Source organism: Camelus bactrianus, chromosome 10 (assembly GCF_048773025.1).
Source record: "Camelus bactrianus isolate YW-2024 breed Bactrian camel chromosome 10, ASM4877302v1, whole genome shotgun sequence".
Lineage (NCBI taxonomy): Eukaryota > Metazoa > Chordata > Mammalia > Artiodactyla > Camelidae > Camelus > Camelus bactrianus.
Genome location: NC_133548.1, coordinates 49125983 through 49152043, shown reverse-complemented (window position 1 = coordinate 49152043; position 26061 = coordinate 49125983). Strand labels below are relative to the sequence as shown.

Here is a 26061-nt window from a genome sequence, read left to right as displayed (position 1 = left end):
TTTTTTCACATATCTTTCCTTTTATTGAAAAAAATTTTAGAAAATGGCAGTTAATAAAGGGCACAAACAAATCAATGGGGATATACTAGTGGAAAACATAGACAAGATAAAACTAAAAATGCCACTGACTTCTTTAATTGGTTAAGAGCACAAAATGTAACAGGCAGAAAGTCTGTTTCAAACAAATTAAAAAGCTGTGGGGGTTTCTTTTCCAATTCTCCCCAATTCAGATATATACACACCCACAAAAATGGTGTGTGAAGGAAAACTGTCATACACAAGAAGTTGTATCCTGAATTAAGGGAAACAGCTGTTGAAATGAGAATTAACACAATGAAGTCAGCAACAGGTTAACAATTTTAAAAACTGCATCTTAAACGCCACCATGGCACAAAGCTATACTATATAAAGTACTGCTAGGTATGAAGGAGGAAATCTGTATGGTTTTTAGCAAAAAATGCTTTTCCAGAAAAGCAAATCAAAACAATGTCATCAGCAGACCAAAGAGGCTATAGCTAGATATCAGAGCTACAACTTCTCGTATCTGAGCTAGAAAATCCTATTTATCCAGAACAGACTAAAATTTTAGGACAAAACAGGGACTTTTTAACATTTCTTACTTTATCCATTTTAAGTTCACTGTCTCTTTCTCCCTTACCCCTAATTCAGCATGATCCGGCAGAAAGACGGCTGCTTTTAGAAGTGGCTATTTTATTTTTCTTTCTGTAGCGAGACTGTCATGGAGCCTAGATATTTCAGGCTCATATGCATCCATGACCAGTGTCCCGCTGTGGTCAAAAAACTTAGCAATGGACTTGGTGAACTCGGCTTCCCGTTGCTGCTTTGTTCTTCCACTGATGAAGGTCAGCTTCAGAGTGTATTTGTCATCAAACCTGAGCAAAGACAACAAATCAAAAACTATACACAGACTTTCAACAGACTTTTCAACACAGACATTTAACAGTAGAGCATTAAGTACTTTTTAAAAATTAATTTATTAATATTTAAAAAGTGCTTTACTATGAAAGTAACTTTCTCAATCAATGTCCATAATATAGATGCAGTTTTATAATCCAATAAACAACTCAAAAAGAATCATCCTACTGTTTTCGTGGAAAACCCACAGTAATTTTTTGGGGTAGTAATTGGATCCAACAGTTTTATAATTCCAATGAACAAGTTAAATCAGGGATCTCTAAATTTTGGAATCCCAGTATTAATAAACTTCAAGTAGGTATGAGCCCACATCTATCACTAATGACTCATGTTTCTTTCTGATGAATTGACATTACATTTCCAAAGTTCTGAAATGGCCAACGACCATAAGACTCTTCTTTAGACTCCTGATTGAAACCAAGAGCACTAAGGGTGGAGCTGGCTACTGGTGATATAGGGAACACACAGCACTAGCCTTTCAAAAAAAAAAAAAAATTACTGTGCATGCCCTTCACCTTGTCATAGACTGTTAAACCATATGGACCATCTTCTCTCACCTCTGGATTTCGGTTCGTTGTTATGCTAAGGGTCTTCCTAGTAGACACTTCTCTCCAATCTCACCTGACTAGTTTCCATTTGTTAATACTTGGGCATAAAACTTTCTGGGAAAACCTTTCCAAACACTCCCAAATTGCGTTAGATGTCTCTCCTATGTCATCCACAGCACCGTCAATCAATAGCTAACTCAAATACTGAGTGCCTGTCATTAACTAGGTCTAATGATAGGCTCCTATGCTATCAGTGAGATTATCTCTTAAAGTGATGACTAAGTATTTGTTTTCTTCACTAGTCACAGGGATTCTTGAGGGCAAGGATTTTGTCTTACTTGTTTTCTATTCTTAGCTTGGCACTTGGTAGGCAAATTTTTATTAATGAATGAAGAACTCTTATTTTCACAGATGTTCCCCAATTCCAGGCTACACAGTCCTTGTTCCCTGTAATCAGTCTAGCTCCAGGTTCCACCCTGATCCCAGGCCAGGGATATCTTTTACTACACAAACTCCACAGATTTCTTAGCTACACCATAAGGTATATCGTGAAGGCCTTTACTATCTCCACCCACTAAAGAAGGTTTATAACATCAACCTCTGGCAGGCTGACATTCCTCCCCCAAGTCCTCTCTTTCTGTCTCCATTTAATTAGGGCATATTCAACGGATTGTCAGGCTGGTATTACCTTTAGAGGAAGCAGATGCTTAAGCATCTGTTTTTCTCGGCCTGTTTAAAACAGTAACACTATCACCTATTTTTCAGAATCACTGTTACAGTTGTAATAGTTCCTATCATTAACTGGTGTTTAAAAGATCATAGCTCCATAAATTGTTGTCTAGCCAGTTACTTCCAACCTGGATAGCTAGGAGTACAGGTCCTTGAACTATTTTCAACACCTCAAAAGTTTTTCTCAAGTTTTGATCACTGTTGCTAAGCAATATCACAGCAATTTTTGGACTTTTGAGTCCAGTTCCATGGTTCTGATGGTAGGACATGATCTAACAGAAATAGTTTTAGAAATAGTTTCTCATTAATTGAACAAATATTTATTCAGGACCATCCATATGTCACGCAGTTTTGGATGCTAAGGACATACAGTAATGAACACAGCAGAGTAATCTCTCTGTCTTTTGAGAGTTTTATTTTAGTATGTGTGAGGAAACCAACAATAAAATAAAAACTATGATGCTCTTTTAAATATGGAAAGTCTTCACTAAACAGATGTTTGAGCAGAGCCTAAAGAAGGTTAGAGAACAAGCTATCTGGAAAAAGAATATTCCAGGCAGTGGAAACAATGCAAAGGCCTGAGGCAAGCACATGCCTAGAATGTGTGAAGAACAGAAAGGAGGCCAATACAAACAATGGAGAGGGAGGAGATGCGAGTCACAGGAGGTGAGGGGTGTCTGCATGTATGTGGGATGCAGAGAATAGGTAAGTATGCACTTCTAAGCCATGCTTAGGAATTTAGTTTTTTCTGAGAGGATTTTGAGCTGAGGATTGAGTTGATCTGCCTTACATTTTAAAGGGATCACTCTGCCTCCTGTACTGGAAATAGACTATGGGCAGGGAAAGCAGCTGCAGAAGTCTATTAGGACATTATTATAGGAACCTAACTGAGAGATGATGGCAGCAGTGGAGATACTAAGTGGTTAGAATGAATCTAATTAGGAGGTAGAGCTGACAATCTGCTGACAATCTATCTGAAGGACTGAGAGAGGAGTTAAATGGCCTGAATAACTAGGATGGAGTTGCCATTTACTGAGATTGGGAAAACAGGGAAAAGGAGGTTTAGATGAGGGATAGAAGAGTTAAGTTTTGTATATATTAACTATGAGATGCTCATTAGGATCCAATGTCAAATAGAAAGGTGGAACGTACCTGGAGTTCAGAGAATAGGTCTAGGATGAAAATACAGATTTAGAGATCTTCATCATTACAGATGGTATTTAAAATCTTGAAAGTCTAGATAAGATTACACCTAGTGAGTGAATATAGATAGAGAAGAGGTGGCAGGAACAAGCATTTCAAACTTAGAGAAAGAGGATAAAGAAGAATCACAGAGGAGACTAAGGAACAGACATTAAGAGAAAATTGTAAGACTATGGCACCCTAGAAGCCTAGTTTAAAAAAAAAAAAGAAGTATAACAAGGAGAGAGTGATCCACTGTGTTAAATGCTGCTGACAGGTCAAGTACGATGAGGAAAGAGAAGTAAAGATGAGCAGACCCCAGAAATAATGGGAGAGGAAGAAAAGGGGAGCAGGGAAATGGGGAGACCATATGAGAGAAGAAGGGAAGAGAAAAACAATTTTCCACTGGGAGAAATTACAATATATGCTCATGCCAGAGAGAATGACCCAGCAGAAAGGGAAACATCATGTCAATGAGAAGGGATAGATGCTAGCGGACAAATGGAGAGGAGGCTTCAGACAGGAACTGAGAAAGAAGGCAGGGTATGATGAGCACTGTGAGTGGATAACGATGGGAGACTTCTCATTGCTTCTATCTTCTCAGAAACAAAAAGAATATGAGAACGAAGATGGGTGAAGAGGACAAGAGGTTTGAGAACAGAGGCGAAGGTATGACAGATCCTCTCGGACAGTGAGAGAGTAACTGGATTACAGAAGTGCCAGGGAATCTAAGCAGGGAAAGGAGGAAGTGAGACACTGAAGGGATGAGGTACAGTGAAAAGGTGGGAGGCTCAATGGGGTTATTGATGCCACTGGGGCTGAATAACTGTTGGGACAAGAGAACAAGGAGACAAACTAGAAAAATAGAAAGCAGTGGTCAGAGAGTGGGATACTTAGAAGTGAAATTATTGAAGGTAATTAGTTATCAGTAACAGTAAGGTCTAGGGTATGTAAGGGAAATAAATATTTAAGACATGGCAGAAAACAAGATAATCAGACAGGAAGTAAAACTGAGAGACCACAGTACTGGAATAATCACCTACGTGGATACTGAAATTATCAAGCCTTCTGAAAGGAACTATGTTAGAGAGAGTGCCAATGAGTCAGGAGTCATCTCCAAGGAAAGAGAAGCAAGTCTGTATTTAACTACAATGAGACAAAAAGAGGTGGCATATTTCCTCTCCACAGGCACCAACAATGTGGCAGTTGGTAAAAGTCAACAGGTAATGTGAAAAAAAATCAGAGCCCTCTTATACTGCTAGTGGGACTGTAAAATGGTGTAGCTGTTTTGGAAAACAGACTGGCAGTTCCTCAAGCAATTAAAAAAGAGTTACTATATGATCCAGCAATTAAAATGTATGTCCACACAAAAACTTGTACATGAATGTTTATAGAAGCATTATTCATAATAGCCAAAAGGTGGAAACGACTCAAACATCCATCAAGGAATAAATGGATAAATAAAATGTGGTATGTCCTTACAATATAACATCAGGCATAAAAAGGAATGAAGTATCAATACATGCTACACTATGGCTGAACCTTGAAAACATTCTAAGTGAAAGAAGCCAGTCACAAAGGATCATGTATTATATGATTCCATTCACGTGAAATATCCAGGACAGGGAAATCTAGAGACAGAAAGTAGATTAGTGGGTATTTAAGGCTGGAGCAATGAGGAGACAGGGAGATGACAGTCAAAGGGTACAGTTTCTCTTGGAGACGATGAAAATGTTGTAAAGTTACCTGTGGTTATGGTTGCAAATATCTTTAAACACACTAGAAACCACTGAACTATATACACTTTAAATAGGTGAGCTATAGTATCTGAACTATATTTCAATAAAGCTGTTAAAAAAATACCTAAGTCAGAATGAAAATAATGAAATCAAGATGTTGCTAAGGTCTAGAACTCTGCAACTCTGCTCTAGGGGCCTGGCACAGGGTACAGATTTATGATGGCTGAGGCCAAAATGGCAGCTAGGAGCCCTACCAGCAGGAGAAAGAACCAACATCAGAATGAAAGTCTGCTCCTTCTTACATGTATCTCAAGTTGGTAATGACAGAAGCTGTTTATTAATTTATAATTCTTACTCTAATTGGCTCAGTTTATTGGCCACAAGGAAAAAGAGACTCATTTTTCATTCTTCCACCAAAGTGTACCTTCTCCCAGTTTATCCCCATTATCTGTGATAAATCATGCTATCTCAGAAGTGTAATGCTAGGGAAAATCTTCTAGGTCATTCATAACCCTTCATTTTACATGACTAACACTATGACCTGCAAAGAATAGGCATACAACAGTCTGTTGATAATGACTAAATACCCAGAGAAAATCCAACCGCAGGATTTAAGAATCTGTGAGGATAGTCATACCTTTTGAGACTAGACGACAGTTGCCAAATGTCATCAGGATCCATCCCTGTAGGATCTTTCCTGTGCGCCACAAGAAAGATGCTCTTTTCCTTATACGAGGTATAAATAGTCAGGATCCCCATCATCACAAAATAGGTTCAGATAAAGTTAAGGGAGAATACACAAACATACACACAAAAGAGAAATAACACAAAATGACAAGCAAGGGCTACAAAAACTTTCCTAATGGTGGTCCTAAAGGATAGAGTTTTGCTTGCTGCAAAAACACTGAAAATTTAACTATTTCATTTTCATCCTTATGTTTATATACCAAGAGAAGCAAGGCTCTCTCTGGTTAAATTTAGTAAAGAACACCTCAAAAAGGAAGAAAGGAAAAAGGAACAGAGCATAAACCAGCTCTCATCTTTTCTGCTCAAGGACAACATATATAAGATCCTCTATTACCTAGTTTGTAAAGACTTGTGCTATTTCTCTATACAATTCAAAACTAATAATCACAATGGACTTGACCGTGCTCAACCAATTTCAAGGATCAGTCAAAGAGAAGAAAATCTACTTCAAATTAGTTTACTATAAGAACAATTACTTCCTATATACATGTAGGCTTATTATTATATTCAGTTTTTCATAGGAGTAACTACCGTATTTGAGTAGCTGTGTGCCAGAAATTGGCATAAGAGCTTTGTGTACATGTGTCATTTAAATTTTATGGACGCGCTAGGCAGGAAAGTATAGTACGAAGTGTATGAGCTTTGGAATAAAGCAGTCCTAGATTTGAATTCAGGCTTTTAACTAATGTAACCTTGACAAGTGACTCCTTTCCCCAAGGCGTAATAATATCACCTCTAAAATGGGGATAAAACTGACTTTTTAGAATTGTCACGAGATTTAGAGATGGTATATATTTTTTAGTCTGTGAAAAATATCACAGATTTTTTAAAAAAAATTTTACTGAAGTGTAGTTGATTTACAATGTTAGTTTCAGGTGTATAGCAAAGTGATTGTTATACATATACATACACATATATATTTTCTTTTCAGAGTCTTTTCCATTATGTGTTATTACAAGAAATTGAATATAGTTCCCTGTGCTATATAGTAGGTCCTTGTTGTTTATCTATTTATATATATATAGTCATGTGTGTCTGTTAATCCCCAACCTGTAATTTATGCCTCTCCATCCTTTTCCCTTTGGTAACCAGATTGTTTTGTATGTCCGTGAGTCTCACAGAAGATATTCATAATGGTAGTCATTACTATTATAAAAATGACATGATTATAAAAGTGGCAAGATGTTGTTCTGTTTTAAACAAGTATAACCAAACAGATGAAATTCCATTGAGGCTGATCTCTTGGGAGACTACATATTAGTAATAAGGTTGTTGTCATTGTTCAAATTTCTTTGCAACTCCTTTGGGAACTTTTTTCAGAACCTATGGCATACTCTTTTGAACTGTTGTCTTAATAGTGAAAAAGTTCACACTGGGATCATTTATCTGATACTGAAAGGAGTTAAGGTATAAATTCTGGGACTGTGATTTGGGATCAATTTGGACAATACCAATTTTGACCAAGACCTGCTTTATTAAATGGCTTTCTAACTGCCTCTGAAGAAAAATTCCCAAAGCGGAGTTTTTAGAACTATTTCAGGCAGTGGTAAGATTGTGATGAAAAGTAAACTACCTATCAAAATGATTTATTTTAAACAACTAGTACACAGCAGTAGTACTAAGTGGCTATTAAGAATGAGGTAGTCCTGTATATACTAACATGGAAAGACATTCAAAGTATTTTTCAAATTAAAAAGTTCAGTATGCACAAACTGACTTGGGGAAGAGGGAGTGGCAACCACAAGAAAATTGTTACTGTGAACATATAACTTTACATACCAAAAGCTTTATTTATTTATTTTTTTTAGTTTTTTTTAAACCAAAAGCTTTATAAAATCTCTCATTTAATCTTTATGCTAATTCTTAGTGTGTATTACTCATATTTACAAATGAGCAGCATTCAGTCTCCAAAAAGTTAAATTCTATTGGCACAACTCACAAAATTACTTGGGATTTCAAACTCAGGTCTATTAAGTGTGCAATAACATTATGTCTAAAAACAATGTACATACCTTAATCTAAAAATACTTCATTGTTAAAAAATGCTAACTATCATCTGAGCACTTCAGTGAGTCATAATATTCTTCCTGGTGGGAGGGTCTTGCCTCAAATGTCGATGGCTTCTGACTGATCAAGGTGATGGATGCTGAAGGTTGGGGTGGCTGTGGCAATTTCTTATAATAAGACAACAATGAAGTTTACTGCATCAACTGACTCTTCCTTTCAAATACCTCTATAGCATGCAATGCTATTTGATAGCATTTTACCCACCGTAGAATTTCTTTCAAAATTAGAATCAATCCTCTCTCAAATCCTGCAGCTTCATCAACTAAGTTTATGTAATATTCTAAATCCTTGTTGTCATTTCAATAATCTTCACAGCATCTTCACCAGGAGTGGATTCCAGTTCAAGAAACCATCCAGAAGCAACTCCTCATCTGTTAAAGTTTGGTTATGAGATTGCAGCAATACAGTCACATCTTCAGGCTCTACTTCTAATTGTCGTGATCTTGTTATTTCTACCACATCTGCAGTTACTTCCTCCACTGAGATTTGAACCTCTCAAAGTCATACATAAGGGCTAGAATCAATTTCTTCTAAAGTCCTGTTAATGGTGATATTTTGTCCTCTTCCCATGAATCACAAATGTTCTTAATGGCATCTACAACAGTGAATCTTTCCCAGAAGGTTTCAATTTATTATGCCCAGATTCATCAGAGGAATCACTATCCAGGGCAGTTATAGCATTACAACATATTTCTTAAATAATAAAGCCTGAAAGTTGAAATCACTCCTTGAGCTATGGCTACTAAAGGGATGTTGTATTAGCAGGCATGAAAACAACATTAATCTTGCTATACATCTCTATCAGAGTTCTTGGATGACTAAGGGCACTGTCAACAAGCAGTAATATCTTGAAAGGAATTTTTTTTTTCTGAGTAGTAAGTCTCAACAATGGGCTTAAAATATTCAGTAAACAATGCTGTAAACAGATGTGCTGTCATCCAGATGTGCTGTCATTAAGGCTTTGTTGTTCCATTTGCAGAGCAGAGGCAGAGCAGATGTAGTATAATTCTTAAAAAGCTTTAGAATTTTCAGAATTGTAAATAAACATTGACTTCAGTTTAAAGTCACCAGCTGCAAGAGTCAGCCTGTCCTTTAAAGCTTTGAAGCCAGGCATTGTCTTCTAACTACAAAAGCCCTAGATGGCATCTTCCAATGTAAGGCTGTTTCATGTACATCAAAAATCTGTTGTTTAGTGTAGCCACCTTCATTAATGATCTCAGCTAGATCTCCTGGATAACTTGCTGCAGCTTCTACATCAGCAGTTGCTGCTTCACCTTGTACTTTATGTTATGGAGATGGTTCTTTCTCTAAATCTCATGAACAACCCATGTTAGCTTCAAACTTTTCTTCTGAAGATTCCTCACCTCTCTCAGCCTTCATAGAACTGAAGACAGTTCGCTGTGCTCTGGATTAGGCTTTGGCTTAAGGAAATCTTGTAGCTGGTTTGATCTTCTATCCAGACCACTAAAACTTTCACCATATCAGGATTAAGGTTCTTTCGCTTTCTTACCATTCATGTGTTCACTGGAGTAGCACTTTTAATCTCCTTTAAGAACTTTTCCTTTGCATTCACAATTTGCCTCACTATTTGGCACAAGAGTCCTAGAGTTTGGCCTATCTTGGCTTTCAAAATGCCTTCCTCATCACATTTAATTATTTCTAGCTTTTGATTTAAAATGAGAGACCTGCAACTCTCCCTTTCATTTGAACAATCAGAGGCCACTGTAGGGCTTAGTTTCAATATTACTGCATCTCAGGGAATAGGGAGGCCCCAGGGGAGGGAGAAGACAGGTGAATGGCTGGGCAGTGGAACAGTCAGAACACATACATTTATTAAGTTTGTTGTCTTACATGGGTATGGTTTGTAGTGCCACAAAAAACAACTACAATATTAACATGAATGCTCACTGATTACATATCACCATAACAAATATAATCATTGAAAAGTCTGAAATATTGAAAGAACTACCAAAACATAACACAGAAATATAAAGTGAGCAAATGCTGTTAGAAAAATGGCACTGATAGACTTGCTCAAGATGCATGGTTGCCACAGATCTTCCATTTGTTTAAAAAAAAAAAAAAAGTAGCTGTGAAGCATAATAAAACAAAGGGCAATAAAGTGAGGTAAGTCTATACCCTGGAATGAGAGGCTTGAAGCAGCCCGGTCGAATGGGAAAAGTTCTAGGCTAGAAATGAGAAGAGCTGGGTCTCACTATTACTATTACTGTGTTTTGCTATTAGTTGTTCACACTTGGATTATAATAACCTCTACCAATAACCCAAAAGAATTTAAGATAAAATAACAATACTGAATCTAAAATGTTAACAATAATTACTACATAATCTACAAATGCCCACATTTCATAATGTTAAATCCTAACATTAGCAGGCCCCAGGCTTGAAGTTTATTTTTTGTAGGGAGCAGGGACAAGTATCAGTAGAAAATTTAAAAAACTGTCAGTAGAAAACAAACATGAGCTTCAATAAAGGATATGATATGACGCACAAAGCCAAAACAGGCTTGGACTCTGGAAAGGGGTGCATATAATCCCAAATCAAAGCCACTAAGGCAAAGAAACAGGAGATGGTACAGATGGTGAGGCGACCGTCAATTAGACCAAAATTCTCCACATACTTGTACTTTTCCAGAAGTACCTAGTGAGAAGAACAAGGAATCAAGCTATTAGGAATACCTCCTTCTCTGTACTGCCTTTAATTCTTAATTTCTATGATAAAAGTTATCTTAATCACACAAATGACCAAGTAGTTCTCTCCAACCAGGATTTTGCCACTGCAAGCAAAAAAAGACTCAAGTTGTTTACAATGATCCCAGAGAGAAAGTTCATCAGCTTTTTCTACTTTTTTTTTTAATCCTCAACTTCTTCCCTAGGATGAAGCTAAAAATTTCTTTTCCTCGTTTTAAATAGAGAGATGAACGGGAAGGGTATAGCTCAGTGGTAGAGTGCATGCTTAGCATGCACAAGGTCCTGGGTTCAATCCCCAGTATCTCCATTAAAAAAAAAATAAATAAATAAACCTAATTCCCACCTCCCCAAACAAACCCCAATCAAACAAAAAAATAAGCAGAGAGATGATCCATCATGGATGAATGTCCTATATCCCCTCAACCTTCTTGTCTCTAGGCTAATTAACCTCAAAAACAATAGATTACCAGCTTTCTGGAATTTAAGACTTAGAGAAGCCTGAGGTAGGTAACAATTAGATTTTAACACATGTCCCCTATATACACTGCAAAGATTTTAGAAAATACTTTCTGGCTCAATTTCTAACACTGAAAACTAAGGTCATTCCAAGTCACAGAAGAAAAAAATCCTGCAAGAGATGTGTCACCAGCTGTACCCATACTAACAGACACCCCCTCCCCCAATCTCAAGAAAGTACCTTTTTGGCAGAATCATCCAAAGAATTTTTCACAGCTGATCCATCCCATTTGTCAATTTTTACAGGCTTATCATCAATCTTCCACTGTAAAACAAATAAATAAGTTGTGCATTAAGAGACATGGTATCTTACTGAAAGTAAAATGAACTACTTCTTTAAGAGCATCCTCAAGTATATATAACATTTACTCTGTCTTCTGATCCTGGACAGCTAAAAGACAAAACAGTTACAAATGAAGTTGAAGGAGACCAGGTCACTGGAATCAGGTGGTACGCATATGATGTTGCCAGTCTTCATGTTGGTTAAACTATGGCACACCCAGATATCCTGAGAAGATAGAGGGGCATGGGTGGGAGTGAGATTTCTCAATGTATACCTTTTTAATTTTTGACCATGTGAATGGATTATATAGTAAATTTTTTCAAATACAAGTGATTATGTGAACATAGCTTAAGGGGAACAGGATACTACAAATAATCCGATAAACCTGCCTTTCATAGATCATAATGCCCAACTCTTAATTTTTTTATTTCATAAAATTATTTAATTCATAAAAATTACAAACCAGCAGGCAATCCAAAATTCATTTGGCTTTAGAATAGATTTTACTGAAGGACAGAGACGAGAACTTCTCATTTCTCTTTCTGATTGAGTACAAGTTCACAGACACTGCATGTAAGAAATAAAGATGGAACAAATATCTGTAAAATGAGAAGACTTTAAAATAATGTAGAAATATAATTTATTAAACTTAACTTTGTGATTCTATATATTTTTACACAAAAAAGAAAAACTATTCTGTGAAGTTTGTTGAGAGGAAAACGTGAACTAAAACGGTCATACTTCAAATGATTAACAATCAGGGTTTTTTCTCTTTGGTGTCAAATAAAATCAAGCATTTTTTTGAGATAATTACTAGTGGCAGCCATGTTGTAATAATGAGTCTCACAGCCTGCCAGCCTAGAAATCAAACATGACACCTAATTTTAAAAATACTAATGGGACTGGGAAGAAATTAACAGGCTACCTAGCTAAATATAATCATTGAAAAGTCTGAAATATTGAGAGAATTACCAAAACATAACACAGAGATATAAAGTGAGCAAATGCTGTTAGAAAAATGGCACTGATAGACTTGCTCAAGATGCATGGTTGCCACAGATCTTCCATTTGTTTAAAAAAAAAAAAAGTAGCTGTGAAGTAAATCCCATTTTGATAACAGCAAGCAAAACAAAGAACTTGTACAGCCAGAATCCATAACAGACTTTATTTGTGAATCAAAGTCATTAAAAGACTTTTTTGGCTCATTCCAAAAAAAAAAACTATACTCTCAAAGAAATTCAGCTATACATACATCACAGAAAGGAAATGTGCCTCTACAATTCAGAGGATAATCCACTGTGTACATGAAAAACCTTAGCCTATCTCAAAGCAAATAGCATCTCTGCTGTAGTACAGACACACATCTGGAAAAAGGGCAGGAGGGTGTCCATTTCCCATCATTCTCGAAAACTGCCCATCAACTAAAATGTATGCTACCTGTCATGTACTCTCTCCTTCTATTCAGGATATTTTAGAAACTGTCTTTTCTTTCTCACTTTTACCTTCCTCAACCCTAAGTGCAAATTACTTTCCCTTTGTAGCAATAAAAAGATGAAGCAAAGGTTGGTTTCTTTTATGTTGACCCTCATAGGATAAACTACGAAGAAAAGCTCTGTGAAGAAGAATTCATATAGGCTTGAGACTTCCATCCTTAGAAAGGCCTGCTTTTTAAAAAGGATGGCCCTTGGCTGGCATCTGGGAAGTTGGCTGGTAGTTTCCTAGGCTGATATTAAAACTTTCCCTAAACTGTAAACAATGTGGTGTGTGCTAAACACCTGTTTTCCTTCTAGGAGTCTGGAATTTTGTCATGGGTTAGGCAGAGGGTGCCAACTTAACAAGCCCCCAATAAAAAACTTGGGCACCGAGTTTCTAGTAGGCTTCCCTGGCAGACAACACTTCACACATATCACCATAGCATGTTGTTAGAAGAATTAAGCACATTATGTGGAACTCCAGGAATCTTGCATTTGGTTTCCTCTGGACTTCATCCTATGCACCTTTTCCCTTTTGCTGTTTTTGCTTTGTATCTGTTTGCTGTAATAAATCTTACCCAATAGGACAACCACACACTGAGTCCTGTTGAGTCCTTCTAGTGAATCATTGAACAAAGTGATATTGGGATTTCTGATACACAGGCAGTATTGCCAATTAAGATACAGAAGATGTGGTAACTACACACACAATTCCTCTTCCCTTTATTCCCTCCTGCATATTATGGATACATGTATATTGGGCATAATCAACAAGTATTGACTTATTTAGTTATTATTTACACCAAGGTCACGTATGTACATAGTTTAAAAAGTAAAAGAGTTCTGTAAGTTGCTATAAAAAAAAAATCAGTCCTGTTTCCACTTAAGACTCTTGCTATTGTCATTTCCCACTCCCCAAAGAGAGACACAAATTTCAACTTCTTTGGCTGATTTTTTTTTTGGTATTCACCTCTATATCTCTGGGGGAAAAAGTCTGTATTATTAATTTTGTCAGCTTTTGGTATTAAATCTATTGACTTTTCACCATGAAGATAAGATTTAACTGTTTCATCTTCTGCCATTCTCACAGTTATTTTTCTTGCTTATCCCTCACCACTTTTTAAGATAGTCATAGTAGATCAATATTGATTTGATCTCATATAATACCTTAATTTTGGCTAGATCATTATTTGGAGTTTACATTTTGACCCTAAACGTTACTCACAGATTACTCACGTAGTGTATTACCTTTTTTTCCTGCTAGTTTTTTGTTTTCCTTGGAGCTACTGTTGTTTTCGTTTTTAATTATACAATGTGTTCCTCACCAATATATTCTCAAAATCTCCAACTGTTTAAATCTCCTCTCAATATGTTCAGACATATTCAGCATTCTGTGAATTTCATCTTCTGAGAGAAATCTCTCTTGGAGCCTTCTGACCTGCTTCAGTCTATGTGGACTGCTTTCCAGGACTGCTGTGTAACTGTCATCCTGGAATCTCCCTTTACCATGACCCTGGGGGTTCCCTTAACCTCCTCTTGGGCTGAACTTCCTTTTCTTAGATACCATGTCTTTCTCTTAGTTTATCATTCCCTTGATTTGGGAACACATCCTCTAGTGGCTTCTGTGAAGGATGGCATATGGGAAACAGATTTTGAGACTACATCTGAAAATATCTTTTTATTCTACCCTCACACTTAAATAAGAGAAATGATTTCTCTTCAAAAATGTCAAAGTTTTACTTCATTGTCTCAACAGAGCATGTGACTACTAAGATTTCTGAAGCCATTCTGATTCCTGATCCTTCATATATGATTTTTTTTCTGGAAAAATTCACAGGAAGTTCTTTATGTTGCCAGTATCTAAGATATCAAGATGATGTCCCTGAAGCAGGTCAATTTTCATCCACTGTTAAACTGCTAGTACCACTGCAAGGCCCTAAGCAGCTCCTCAATCTGGAAGCCAGTGTCCTTCAGGTTAGAAAACAAGATGTCAGAGTACTAAATGTGACAGACAGTAAGTGACAGGCAACAGAATTCATTAGGGCTAACTTACAAATACATGGTTCACGATAAAACTGTCCCCTTCTTTAGTGACAGAAACATTTTTACTTGCCTTAATCTCTGAACTCAACACTGAGGCAAATTCTGTTTGTGATTATTCTCTCAAAGATGTATTAGAATTCAAACCAGAACCTGCGTGGATTTACACTGAATACAGACAGATGTAGGCAAATACATGTTTCCCTTACTCAGTAAGGTGGGCCCTTAATATGCAAAGGAATATAGTACAATGGTTAAGAGCTACAGCTTTAGAGTCACACTACTTGTGTTTAACTCTAACTATTCCATTTAACAGATAGATGATGCTGGGCAAATAATTTGATTTTTCTACAGCCTTAGCTTGCTCAATAGTAAAATGAAGCTGGTAACAATATTTCACAGGTTAGTATGAGGATTAAATATTATAATACACAGCATAGTGCCTGTTACAAGACAAGTAATTATTAAAAATTCGCTATTGTTATTAATTGTGTGAAACTACATAAAACACCGCATCATAATACATGTATATGTGGGTACATGTATTGGCTCCCTTGCTACGTAATAGGAAAAGCACATTTTTGCATTCTCAGCCTGGGATACAATATAGTATCAATGGCTACTTATTGAAAAAAAGAAAAGAAAAAGACTTCTAAAATGTTAACTTTCAGTTTATCAAATGTACACATGGCTGAAATGATGTCATTTGGTTCTTTCTTGTCCACAGAATTCCTTACTTATTGAGCACATATGCATTATGTATTGTACTAAATGTTTTATACACACCATCTAATTTAATCCTTACAATAACCCTATTAAGAACAATAACCATCTGCTATGGACAAATGTGTATGTCTAGCCCCATCCATGCTCCCCATCTCCCTCCCAAAATCTTATGGTGAAATCATAACCCACAGTGTGATGGTATTCAGAGGTGGTGCCTTTGGGAAGTAATTGGGTCACGAGGGTAGAGCCCTCCTGAAAGGGATTAGTGCCCTGATAAAAAGACAGAGAAAGCTTGCTTTCACTCTCTTGTTTTCCACAATGTGAGGATACAAGAAAGCTGTCTGCAACCAGTTACGAGGGTCTTCACTAGACCCAACCATGCTGGCACCCTGATCTTGGACTTCCCAGCCTCCAGAACTGTGAGAAATAAATTTTGGTTGTTTAAGCTACTTAGCCTATGGTATTTTTTTGTTACAGAAGCCCAAACTGACAAGCATCTTCCTTTTACAGTTAACACTGGGGGTTTAAGAAATTTGCCCAAGGTGAAAGCCAGTAAGTGATAAAGCCAGGACTCAACAATCAAGTTTTCATGATTTCAAAACTTAGGCTCTTTCACTATTCCACACTGCTTCCCATAAAGTGTAAGGAAAGGAATTATTAGCCATCAAAAACAAAAGGACACAGACCCCTGAAGTGATAGCCATACAAAGTACCTTGATTCTTATCTAATATTATAGTTAGTAACATTACAAAAAATCTAAAAAAGACTTTAGTCTTGAATATGCCAGCAAAATCTTCAGGTTATCAAGTATTCTGAACTTTCCATTTTCCTCCATTTAAAACCAACTGCAATTTGACTGAAAATATAGCTCAAAAAGTCCTGTTTTTATTAAAGAAATCACTTTCCTGCCACTACCAACATAAGATACTTTACTGGCATACTTGATGCCAGACCTGGATGGCTAACTATTCACAAAAATTATGCATTCGATGGCTTTGATAGAACGTCACAGACTCACTTCAGTTATAATTCTACTCTGCAAATTTGAGTAATAAAACAATTTTAGTAATAGTGAAAATAGAAGTAAAGTTACACAATGATAAAGACCTCGGTGGATTCCTTCATAAATTTCCTTAGCTTGACAACTGGCCAGTAAGGCTCCAAGGATTCCTCAATTCACACTGAAGAGATAAAGGATACCAGAGGTCAGCTGTGCCAATGAAAGGACTCTGCTCTGATTTTAAAATAAGTGAGCATGGCTCTGAGAAAAACAAATAAACTTCTTGTCTCTCTTCTTTGGTCTCTCCCAGTTTAGAAAGTGGCTACAGGTGGGAAAGGGGTAAAGTAGTAGGAGATGAGGCACAAGACAAGACGGCTTGTTTACTAGGCTAAGGGACTTGGGACTTTATTCTGAAACAAGCAATGGAGGATATTTTAAGCAAACAACACATTTAAATTTGTTTTTTTTTTTTAAGTGATTTTTTTGTAGCAAACTAGCAGATGGCCTGGAAGGGAGTAACACTGGAGATAAACACATCAGATGGGTCCTGATTTAGATGCAGTGCCTGAATTAGAGCAGCAGCAAGGGGATGAAAGGGGAATATTTATGAAGTAGAATTGGCAGGACTTACTATCGGACTAGTTACAGGAAACATGAAAGAGAGAGGACAGAGATGACCATTCTACTAGAATTGGGGCTTAGATAACTATTTGAGTTGTCATGTTATTTTCCAGAAGGTACACAGGAGGCAAGAGGAGAAATACTCATTTATATATGCTGTTCAAGTTGTTTAAGCTCTTTAGTAAAATTGATTTCAGAATTTCCTTAAGATTATGAAAACTGATAGCACACTCAGAAGCTGAGATATAATTTGAGTTGGAAATATGCCCCCCTCCGTCCCAACATGCACACATTTGACAAAAGATCAGAAAGCAGTAAGTTCAAAATAAGAAAAAAACATTCAATTTGGGGAGAAAAATGTCTGTCTTGAGAATGCTTACTATCATCTAATTAAGATCCCAATTCAGAAATACTAGGATATCTCAAAGAGGGATACTACAGTTCTTTGCAAAATCATCTTCAATTTCAATCTATTTTTTATCAAAATGGCCAAGAAATACTTCAAATAAAATTACTTACTTAATAGTGGTTTAGTACTGGCTGCAGTTATCGCTGGAGTTAAGTTGGAGGTTAGAAATTACCACGTGTTAACTGTGAGCATGAACATTAGTGGCAACACCAGAGAAAGTAGAGGTCAGTAGACCATCTCTGGCTACTGAAGTCTAACATACCTATCAGATATTTAAGTGGAGATGGCAAGTAAGCATTTGGACATATAAGTCTCGGGCTTACTGGAGAGGTCCACATTGGAAATATCAATATGGAAGTCACCAATTTACAGGTGGTATTTAAGCATGACATTGGGTATCTCCTTGGGATGAGAGTCAATGGAAGAGAGGGCCAGGGCCTCGCCAATGTTTACAGGTCAGGAAGAAGACAAAAAAACAGTAACAATAAAGACAGAGACAAGTGGAGGAAGAGGAAACCCAGGGTGAGTGGTGTTCTAGAAGCCACATAAATAAAGTATTTCAAGAAAGAAGTGATCAATGAGTCAAATACTCAAGGTCAGGTAATATGAGAAACCACTATTGAGATTGACAAGATGCAGGTCAGAACAGAGAAATGATGTAGGCAACAATTAAAAAAGGGACCCAGGTAGATGGAGGTTATTAACATCTGTGGTACCACTATATTACACAGTGGTGAATAAGTAGTTCAAAAGTAATAATTTGAAGCTTTCAAAGTTATTCCATAAACAGGTAAAAATAAAAAAAAATGAGTTTTCAAAACTGAGATCTAATTCACATACCATAAAGCTCATCATTTAAAAATGTACAATTCAGGGATTTTTATTATACTCACAAGGTTGTGCATGTTTACCATCTAATTCCAGAACATTTTCATCACCCTAAAAAGAAACCCCATGCCCACACGCAGTCACTCCAATCACTGCCCCCTCCCCCCATTCTTGGCAACCACTAATCTACTTCCTGTTTGCTTGGATCTGCCTATTCTGGGCATTTCTTATCAATGGCCTCATACAATACGTGGCCTTTTATGACCAGCTTTTCTCACTTAATATAAAGCTTTCAAGGTTCATCTGTGTTGTAACATGTGTTGGTATTTCATTCCTTTTTATGTCCCAAGAATATACTACTGCATGGATATACCATGTTTATGGGTTGCTTCCACTTTTTGGCTATTGTAAATAATGCTGCTACGATCATTTGTGTACAAGTTTTTATGTGGACAAACATTTTCAATTCTCTTGAGTTTACAATTAGGAATAGAATATGCCAAGTCAAAAGGTAACTTTTTAAAAATTTCATCATCTTACATTCCCGTCAGAAATGTAGGAGGGTTCCAATTTCTCCATATCCTCACCAATAATGGTTATTTTTCTTTTTTCTTTTATTATAGCCATCCTAGTGGTATCTCATTGTTGTTCTGATTTGCATTCTCTAATAACTGATGTTGAGCATCTTTTCATGTCCTTACTATCCATCTGTATATCTTCCACGGATAAATGTCTATTTGTATCCTTTATTCTTTTTAAAATTACCTTGTCTTTTTATTATTGAGTTGAAAGATTCTTTATATAGTCAGATACTAGACCCTTATCAGATTTATGATTTGGAAATATTTTCTCTCATTCTGTGGACTGTCTTTTCACTTTTCTGATAGTGCTCTTTATCCTGAAAAAGTTTTGAATTTTGATGAAATGAAATTCATTATTGAATCTGAAACTCATTGAATAATGAAACTCATTATTCAAAGATAATGAGTTCAGAGATGCTGTTAAAGTTTAGTCTGCAAAACAATATTAAACATCTGCATCTTGTTTCTTTAAATACAGACACACATCACAGTAATGCCATAAAACTGTTCATCCTCTTTGTCAGAGCTGGGTTAGGGTACAGGCATACCACTCAGGTGTATGGCAAGCTGAGATACCATCAAAGAGAGCAAAAGAGTATACATGACCTAAGGACACATGGGTGGAGGGTGACAACGCCAAGGCTTCACCCAAATCATCCAACCTCAAAATAGATGCTCTTTCCACTACTACATTAGCTAGCATGTGGTCTGCTCCAGTATAAGAGGTAATGTACTAAATAAGGTAAGAGCACTGGATTAAGAGCTGGGAAGCCAAGTTATGGAATTTATGGTCTTGAACATGTGTGGTCTTGAACAAGTTACTTCATCTTCCCCTCTCCAACTGTGTCCAGGTCTATAAAATGAGGAGGCTGGAACAGATGAACTTCAAAGACTCTTCATCAGATACGTTTTTAGAGAAATCACTATTGATTAAAAACCAAACAAAAACAAACAAACCCCTTAAGATGTCAGAACCAGAAGGGATTTCTAAGACAGTCATCTAAGACAGTAGTTCTCAACCTGAATAAAATGTTAAACTGTTAAAATGTAGAGGATGGAAGAAAGTGAATGAAGAAAGGGAAGGAAGGAATAGCTATGTGTGAAAACATACAGCTGTTCAGGCCCCACCCCCCGAGAACCTGATTCTGGTTTGGGATGAGGTCCACAAATCTGTATTTTTAACTATAACCCCAAGAGTCTGATGCAGACAGTCTTCATATTATGTTATAAAAAATACATCTAAGGAAGCTGAGGCCCTGACTAACCAGCTAGTCAGTGGCAGCTATATATGTTTTGTTGAATCCTTACTATATGCCAGACACCACCTTTTAAGGAAAATGCTATTATTATTTCCACTTTACAGATGAGGAAACTGAGATACAAGAGTATGCATCTGTTAAGTGGCAGAACAAGGATTCAAAGCCAGCCACTGGCTCCAGAACCTATGTTCTCAACAATTAAGATATAAAAGCTGTGCTTTAAGATCACACTGACAGTTCAGCCAGGAGACAGAAATCCACATATGAGGTTAGGAGGGTCTGGATATAGCTTACAGAAAGCAAGGTTTAATACCACATTTTAATAGCCCAGACAAAACCAGCCAGGAGACAGAAATCCAGCTACAAGGTTAAAAGGATTTGGATATAGTTCTGGAAAGCACGGTCAATTTTAATAGCCAAAATAAATGAAGCAAACAATTTTTCTTCATAGCCTGCTCTGTAGAACAAAATGCTTTGATGTATTTTGGGGAAAAGAACTTACTGCAATGATCTAATTTACGTTATTCTGTGATGGAGACTGGAAGGTTATATTTGCATACCTATTTTTAAGATCAGGAAACGAGAATTGCTTTGTTTTTTAAGTCTGTTTCACAGGAGCAGAAATTCACATCTGCTTAGGGAAAGCTAGAAGCACATTTGCATCTCTTTATTACATTTCTTCATGGCAAGTTAAACTATAGCTGCAGGAAATAAAATAAAAACACCCCCCCCAATCAAGACAAATCAAAGAGAATGTAAGGTAACAGCCTCTCATTCCCACAGAGCAAAAGTTTCTCTATTCATTCAGCTTCTGCTCCACTGAGAGTAACATTTTCCCCCATGTTCTCTTCCACAGTACCCTCGTTTTCAGACAATTAGAGGTACCATTCTCTAAGGTAGTTTCTGAAGACTGAGGTGGCAGATCTGAAGTTTTTTCTCTGCTAAATTCAATTATGCAAATGCTTATCTGTGTCGATCACTACAGAGAACTATAAGAACTGCTCATGGGAAACTGGACAAATACAAATTGGTAGAACAATTCTAGACAGTATGTCATATTAAATGACAGCTTAATTCCTATGTGCAATAAATGCCAGAGACTTCAGAGGAACAACAACTCAATGTAAGGCTGAAGCGAAGTTTTCCAAGAAAAAGCACCTAAACACCTCCTCACTTATTTTCTCTTTCCTTGGCCCCTCAGTTCAGCCAAGTGCTCCTTTGTGAGGCCTTTTACCTATCTCTGCTACTCAAGTTAGGGTTCTCCTCACCTTGCATTCTATTTTTATAGCCATTTACAAAGAACATTTACCAATGTTATACAACTTAATATTTACAGTAAGCCTACAATATGTATAGGAATCCACATTGTTTACATAAGGAAATTTAAGTTCAGTAACATCACATAACTTACCCAAGGCCATGTAGTTCTTAACATGCTACACTAGAACTCAAATTTTTCTTTTCATACTAAATCCTATATGCTAATACAGTATACGGCCTTACTAGAAGATTTCTAATTTCTACCTTGCCAAACTATCTGAGTAATTTTCTAAAACCACTTTATATATAGTCTCAAAAACCTTCAAGGCTTCCTCCTCCTACTTCAAGCTATTCATGCCCTTCTCAACCTGATTCTACCTACTTGTCACTACAGGTTTGAGAGAATAGTCAAGTCAACTAACTACATGAAAAACATCAGGCACCAACCATGTACCTTTTTGTTCAAAGACATTCTTACTTGGAATGCTGTCTGTTTCTGTCTCTGTCTCAAAATAAGGTCCCAGCTCCGCTCTCAAACATGAGGTGTTTCCCTGGGGCTCTCAACCCCTTATCAATTAGAAATTAAAGATCATCCTCTCATTTTAACTTCTGTAAAAAGTACACATTTGAACACACCAAATACATAAAAGTTTGGGTACCCCATGTCCTAAACACAGCTATATTAAGTACTTTCTGACAGTAGGATTCTTGATTTTTTTTCCTCTGCCATCACACAACTGTATTAGACACTATAGGTTACAGAGATCAATCACATATATCATCTCCTTTGATCCTCCCCAAAACTTTAACATTTCAGATGAAGGAAGGGAAGATTAGTGAGGTTAACTGACTTGCCAGCCTACATACAGTTTGAAAGTAGTGGAGCTACACTGAAGCCCAGATCTATGATCTCCAAATCCATGCTCTTCCAACAACGCAAGGATGCCATATACTTTTCAGTAATCACTGCCTTAGCAGACTGTCCTGCTTAATGTTTGCTGGTGATCATCTAAATAGAGGAAAGAGCAAGAGCAGTTAATGGGACAGAATGAACACAGGCCGTGAGGTGTTCACCCACCAGGAAGGCAGGATCTGTGTATGAAAACGACCATCAATTCCCAATACTCTCAACATAACTTGAAGCAATTTACCATCCCAACCCCCAGGACATGTTCCTGTCTCTTAAGGGTTAAGAGTGTGAGAACCACGTAATTAAAAACCAATGACATCCAAAAAGAAAAGCAAAAAGATCTGAATCTGAACTCCTCCATATTATCATGTATTCAATTCTTAAGAACCTACCATGTGTTAGGCACAGAAGTCTGAAAGCTGTTTTCAACTGAAGTAAGCAATTCTGACGATTTACTGTATTAAAGACGCCAAGCTTACTATTTCTCATCAAACTGGCCCAGGGCCCTACAATGAGAACTGGAAGGGATCTTAAGGTCCATTAAGTCTAAGTCCCTCATTTTACACATGAGGAAACAAGACACAGGGAGAACAGGCATATTTCAAGGTCACACAGCTAATCAGAAGGAGATCCAGGACTAGAACCCAGATCTCCACGCGATTATTTATTCCAAGATGCTATGGAAAGGGCACGAAGGGCCAACCCAGGAGAAGAATTTTCCTCTTTTCCCCCTTTTCTTTTAAGCCCTCGTTGCTAGGACCGCAGTTTAAAAAACAAAATTGAATAGGCGGAGGAGAAGAGGTAAGCATGAGCAGGTAGCGGGCTCACCGATCCAATTCAACTAGTGCACTAGGTGGCAAGCACAGCGGGAAAAGAGAGAGTGAGGAAGGCGAGTGGAAAAAACATAAATCTTAAAGGCTTCCTGTCAGATCGCAGAAGTCAATACTCGAAGTTCAGTATTCGGGGTATCGTGATAAAATGCCTAGAAACTACAGTAAGCAAAAGGCCAAGAGCACTCTGGAATCTGCAGCAGCACGCAAGTGTGGTGGTCGTGGTAGGGAGTTTGGAGACTAGTGACTTCGAGTAGCTGCTTTCAGTCGAGATTCAGTTTTCCCTGCCGATGAAATGGGCACACTCCACAGTGGCCCCCAGCACCATCGAGGAAAAGCGATGGCCGCAATGAAGTGAGGGAATATCAAATAAGAAGCTGTGGTGGCCGCGGTTAAGGACACAGAATGCTTCCGATAAGAAAAGAAGCCTTAAAGAGGATAGAGCCCGGGTTTGAGGTGTATAGAGAGAGGGCTACAAGCGCCCGTAGGGTTCCCAAGGTGGACCAGACGAGGACTCCCCCTGAGAAGCCGCAGAAGAAAAGGGGGGCGAGGATGGGAAGGTGGGATCGCCGCCTCCCGGGCGTCCCAAGGCCTCGACTGTCCCCAGGAACCGACTCCTCACCTTGTCCAAAAAACCGCTGCGGCTACTGCCTGTCCCGCAGTTGGGGCCACCGCCAGCTCCACCACTACCTCCACCACCGGCTCTCCCGCCCTGAGCAGCCGCCGCCGCCATCTTGTCTGCCTCTGCTTCTCCCTCCCCTCCTACTTGTCAGAAACCGATTGGCTGGAGCTGACGGCGTGACGCGCCGTGCTTAGTCCACCGGGATCCGTAGTTTGGGGCTGGCTGACGTGAGGGGGCCAGCGGAAGTGGCCGCGGGGCTTGCCGGGACCCGTAGTAATTATAAGCTCCAGCCACCGGCTGCCGCCTATTCGGCCAGCCGCCGCATCGCGGTTACTAAGGGGTGGAGAAGGTAGTGGCAGGCGTCACCGTGGAGCGGCTCCGAGATCCCCGGGAGGCTCGCAGGCGTGCATCCCGCCTGACCGGGACGTCGCCCCCGCAGACGCGTCGGAGGCGGAAACGACGCCGGAGGCAGGTACGGCTGGAAACAGTTTACCTGAGGGGTTAGAGTCTCCGTGCCTCCATGTGTCGGGTTTCCCAAGGGGCGGCAGGAACTCGACCTTCACTCTTTTCTAGTCCTATTACAGCACTTACTAGTTCTCTCTAGCTTTTAGTGTTTTCGTGTTACAGAGAGCTCACGTTCACTGAGCGTCTGCGGTCGGCCAGATAATGTTCCATGTACGTGTACATTCATCTTCTTGTTTAGTCCCCTAACAGCGCAGTCAAATGAGGAGACTAAGGAACTTAACCAAGGCCAGATAGCATGTATCAGAACCTGGTTTAGAGGCCAGGGTTTTGTTTTGTTCTGGTTTTTTTTTTTGTTTGTTTGTTTGTTTTTGGTTTTTTGGGGCATCAAACCCGTATTATGCTCCCTTTGTTACAGGTGGGATCCTTGGACTCTTTAATCAATAGAAATTGATAAGAGGCCAGAGGAGGAATTCAGGCAAGGCTTTATTGGGACTCTTGCTGCAGCAGAAAGGGATGAGAACAAGAAACAGGTGCGGGGGGAGGAGGGGCGCGAGGTGGTCCCTGAAATGGGGAGAGAATAGGGGCTGATGGGTGGGTCTGGTCCAAGTGGGTAGTTTATGTGGTCTGCCCACCCCCTTTGGTGGTGCTGTGCGCAGGGATCGTGCACAGTACCCCGCTTTTGCTCCTGGTACCCCAGAAGTGGCAGTTGACTTTTGGCCTTTTTGTATCCTGGTCATAATCTGCCCCAGCTGTGGTGCATGCAGTTAATTTTAGTCTCCTGTAGTTTCTTCGTATTTCGTTGATCAGGGAAACTTTTATCCAGGTGCAAGCACTCATGTAAAGGGTCCTAGGTGCCCCTACCTCATCTTTGCCACTTAACGTTTACAGTTTTAGGATGTAATAGTATCATAGATTTTTATTAATTCCTTTTTTTACACAAATATTTATTGAGCACCAACATTGCTTGAAACTATACTGAGGGATACTCATGATCAAGAGAGACCTGTTCCCTGCTTTCATGGAACTTCTCTAATGACCTACAGTTATCACGTAACAGGACTGTATTACTATGGTCTCCCACATTGCATCATTTTTTTAATCTCCATGAATTCCTCATAAGTGTCCAAATGATTGAACAAATACCTATTGAGTACTTACTATGTAGTGGTGACTGTTCTGGTCTCTGGGATATATATTTGAAGCTAACACTCATGTGATAATAATTATTACTAAATAATATTAAATGTGGTTTCTTCACTCTGTGAAGCAATCCAGTCAGATACCCCTGTAGCTTTTCTGTTTGTAGCTTTTTTGTCTTTTATAACTTCTTATGTTTCAAGACCCAGCTCTAACGTCACCTGCTCTGTGAAACTTCTTCCTTCTTTGCATGCAAAATGAAGAACTCCATAGCATTGTGTTCATCGTTCTGTTTAGTTCAGTAAATACTCAATTGAGCCTCTTCAATGGGCCAGACCCTGTATCAGGTGCCAGGGATAATGACAGAGGTAGAACCCAGGCCCATCTTTAGAAAGCCTCACAGCCTGAGATTGGGGTGTGAGGAGTGAGGAACAGACAGGTAAGC

General features: G+C 38.3%; 2 protein-coding genes across 9 annotated transcripts in view; one reads left to right on the top strand and one right to left on the bottom strand.

The window, feature by feature from the left end:
- SPCS2 (signal peptidase complex subunit 2) lies at positions 1–24173 on the bottom strand. Its single transcript, XM_074372639.1, has 5 exons — positions 24015–24173; positions 11354–11437; positions 10447–10606; positions 5772–5907; positions 1–893 (listed from the first exon to the last, which is right to left on the bottom strand). The coding sequence occupies exons 1-5, from the start codon at positions 24123–24125 to the stop codon at positions 707–709; spliced, it is 678 nt and encodes a 225-aa protein (XP_074228740.1). The 5' UTR covers positions 24126–24173; the 3' UTR covers positions 1–706.
- A 132-nt stretch (positions 24174–24305) lies between these two features.
- XRRA1 (X-ray radiation resistance associated 1) overlaps positions 24306–26061 on the top strand; it is an 86185-nt gene continuing 84429 nt past the window's right edge. For all 8 annotated transcript variants that reach the window (XM_074372622.1, XM_074372636.1, XM_074372630.1 and 5 more), the window contains exon 1: positions 24306–24486. The gene's annotated coding sequence lies outside the window, so the exon portion shown is untranslated. The remainder of the gene's footprint in view (positions 24487–26061) is intronic.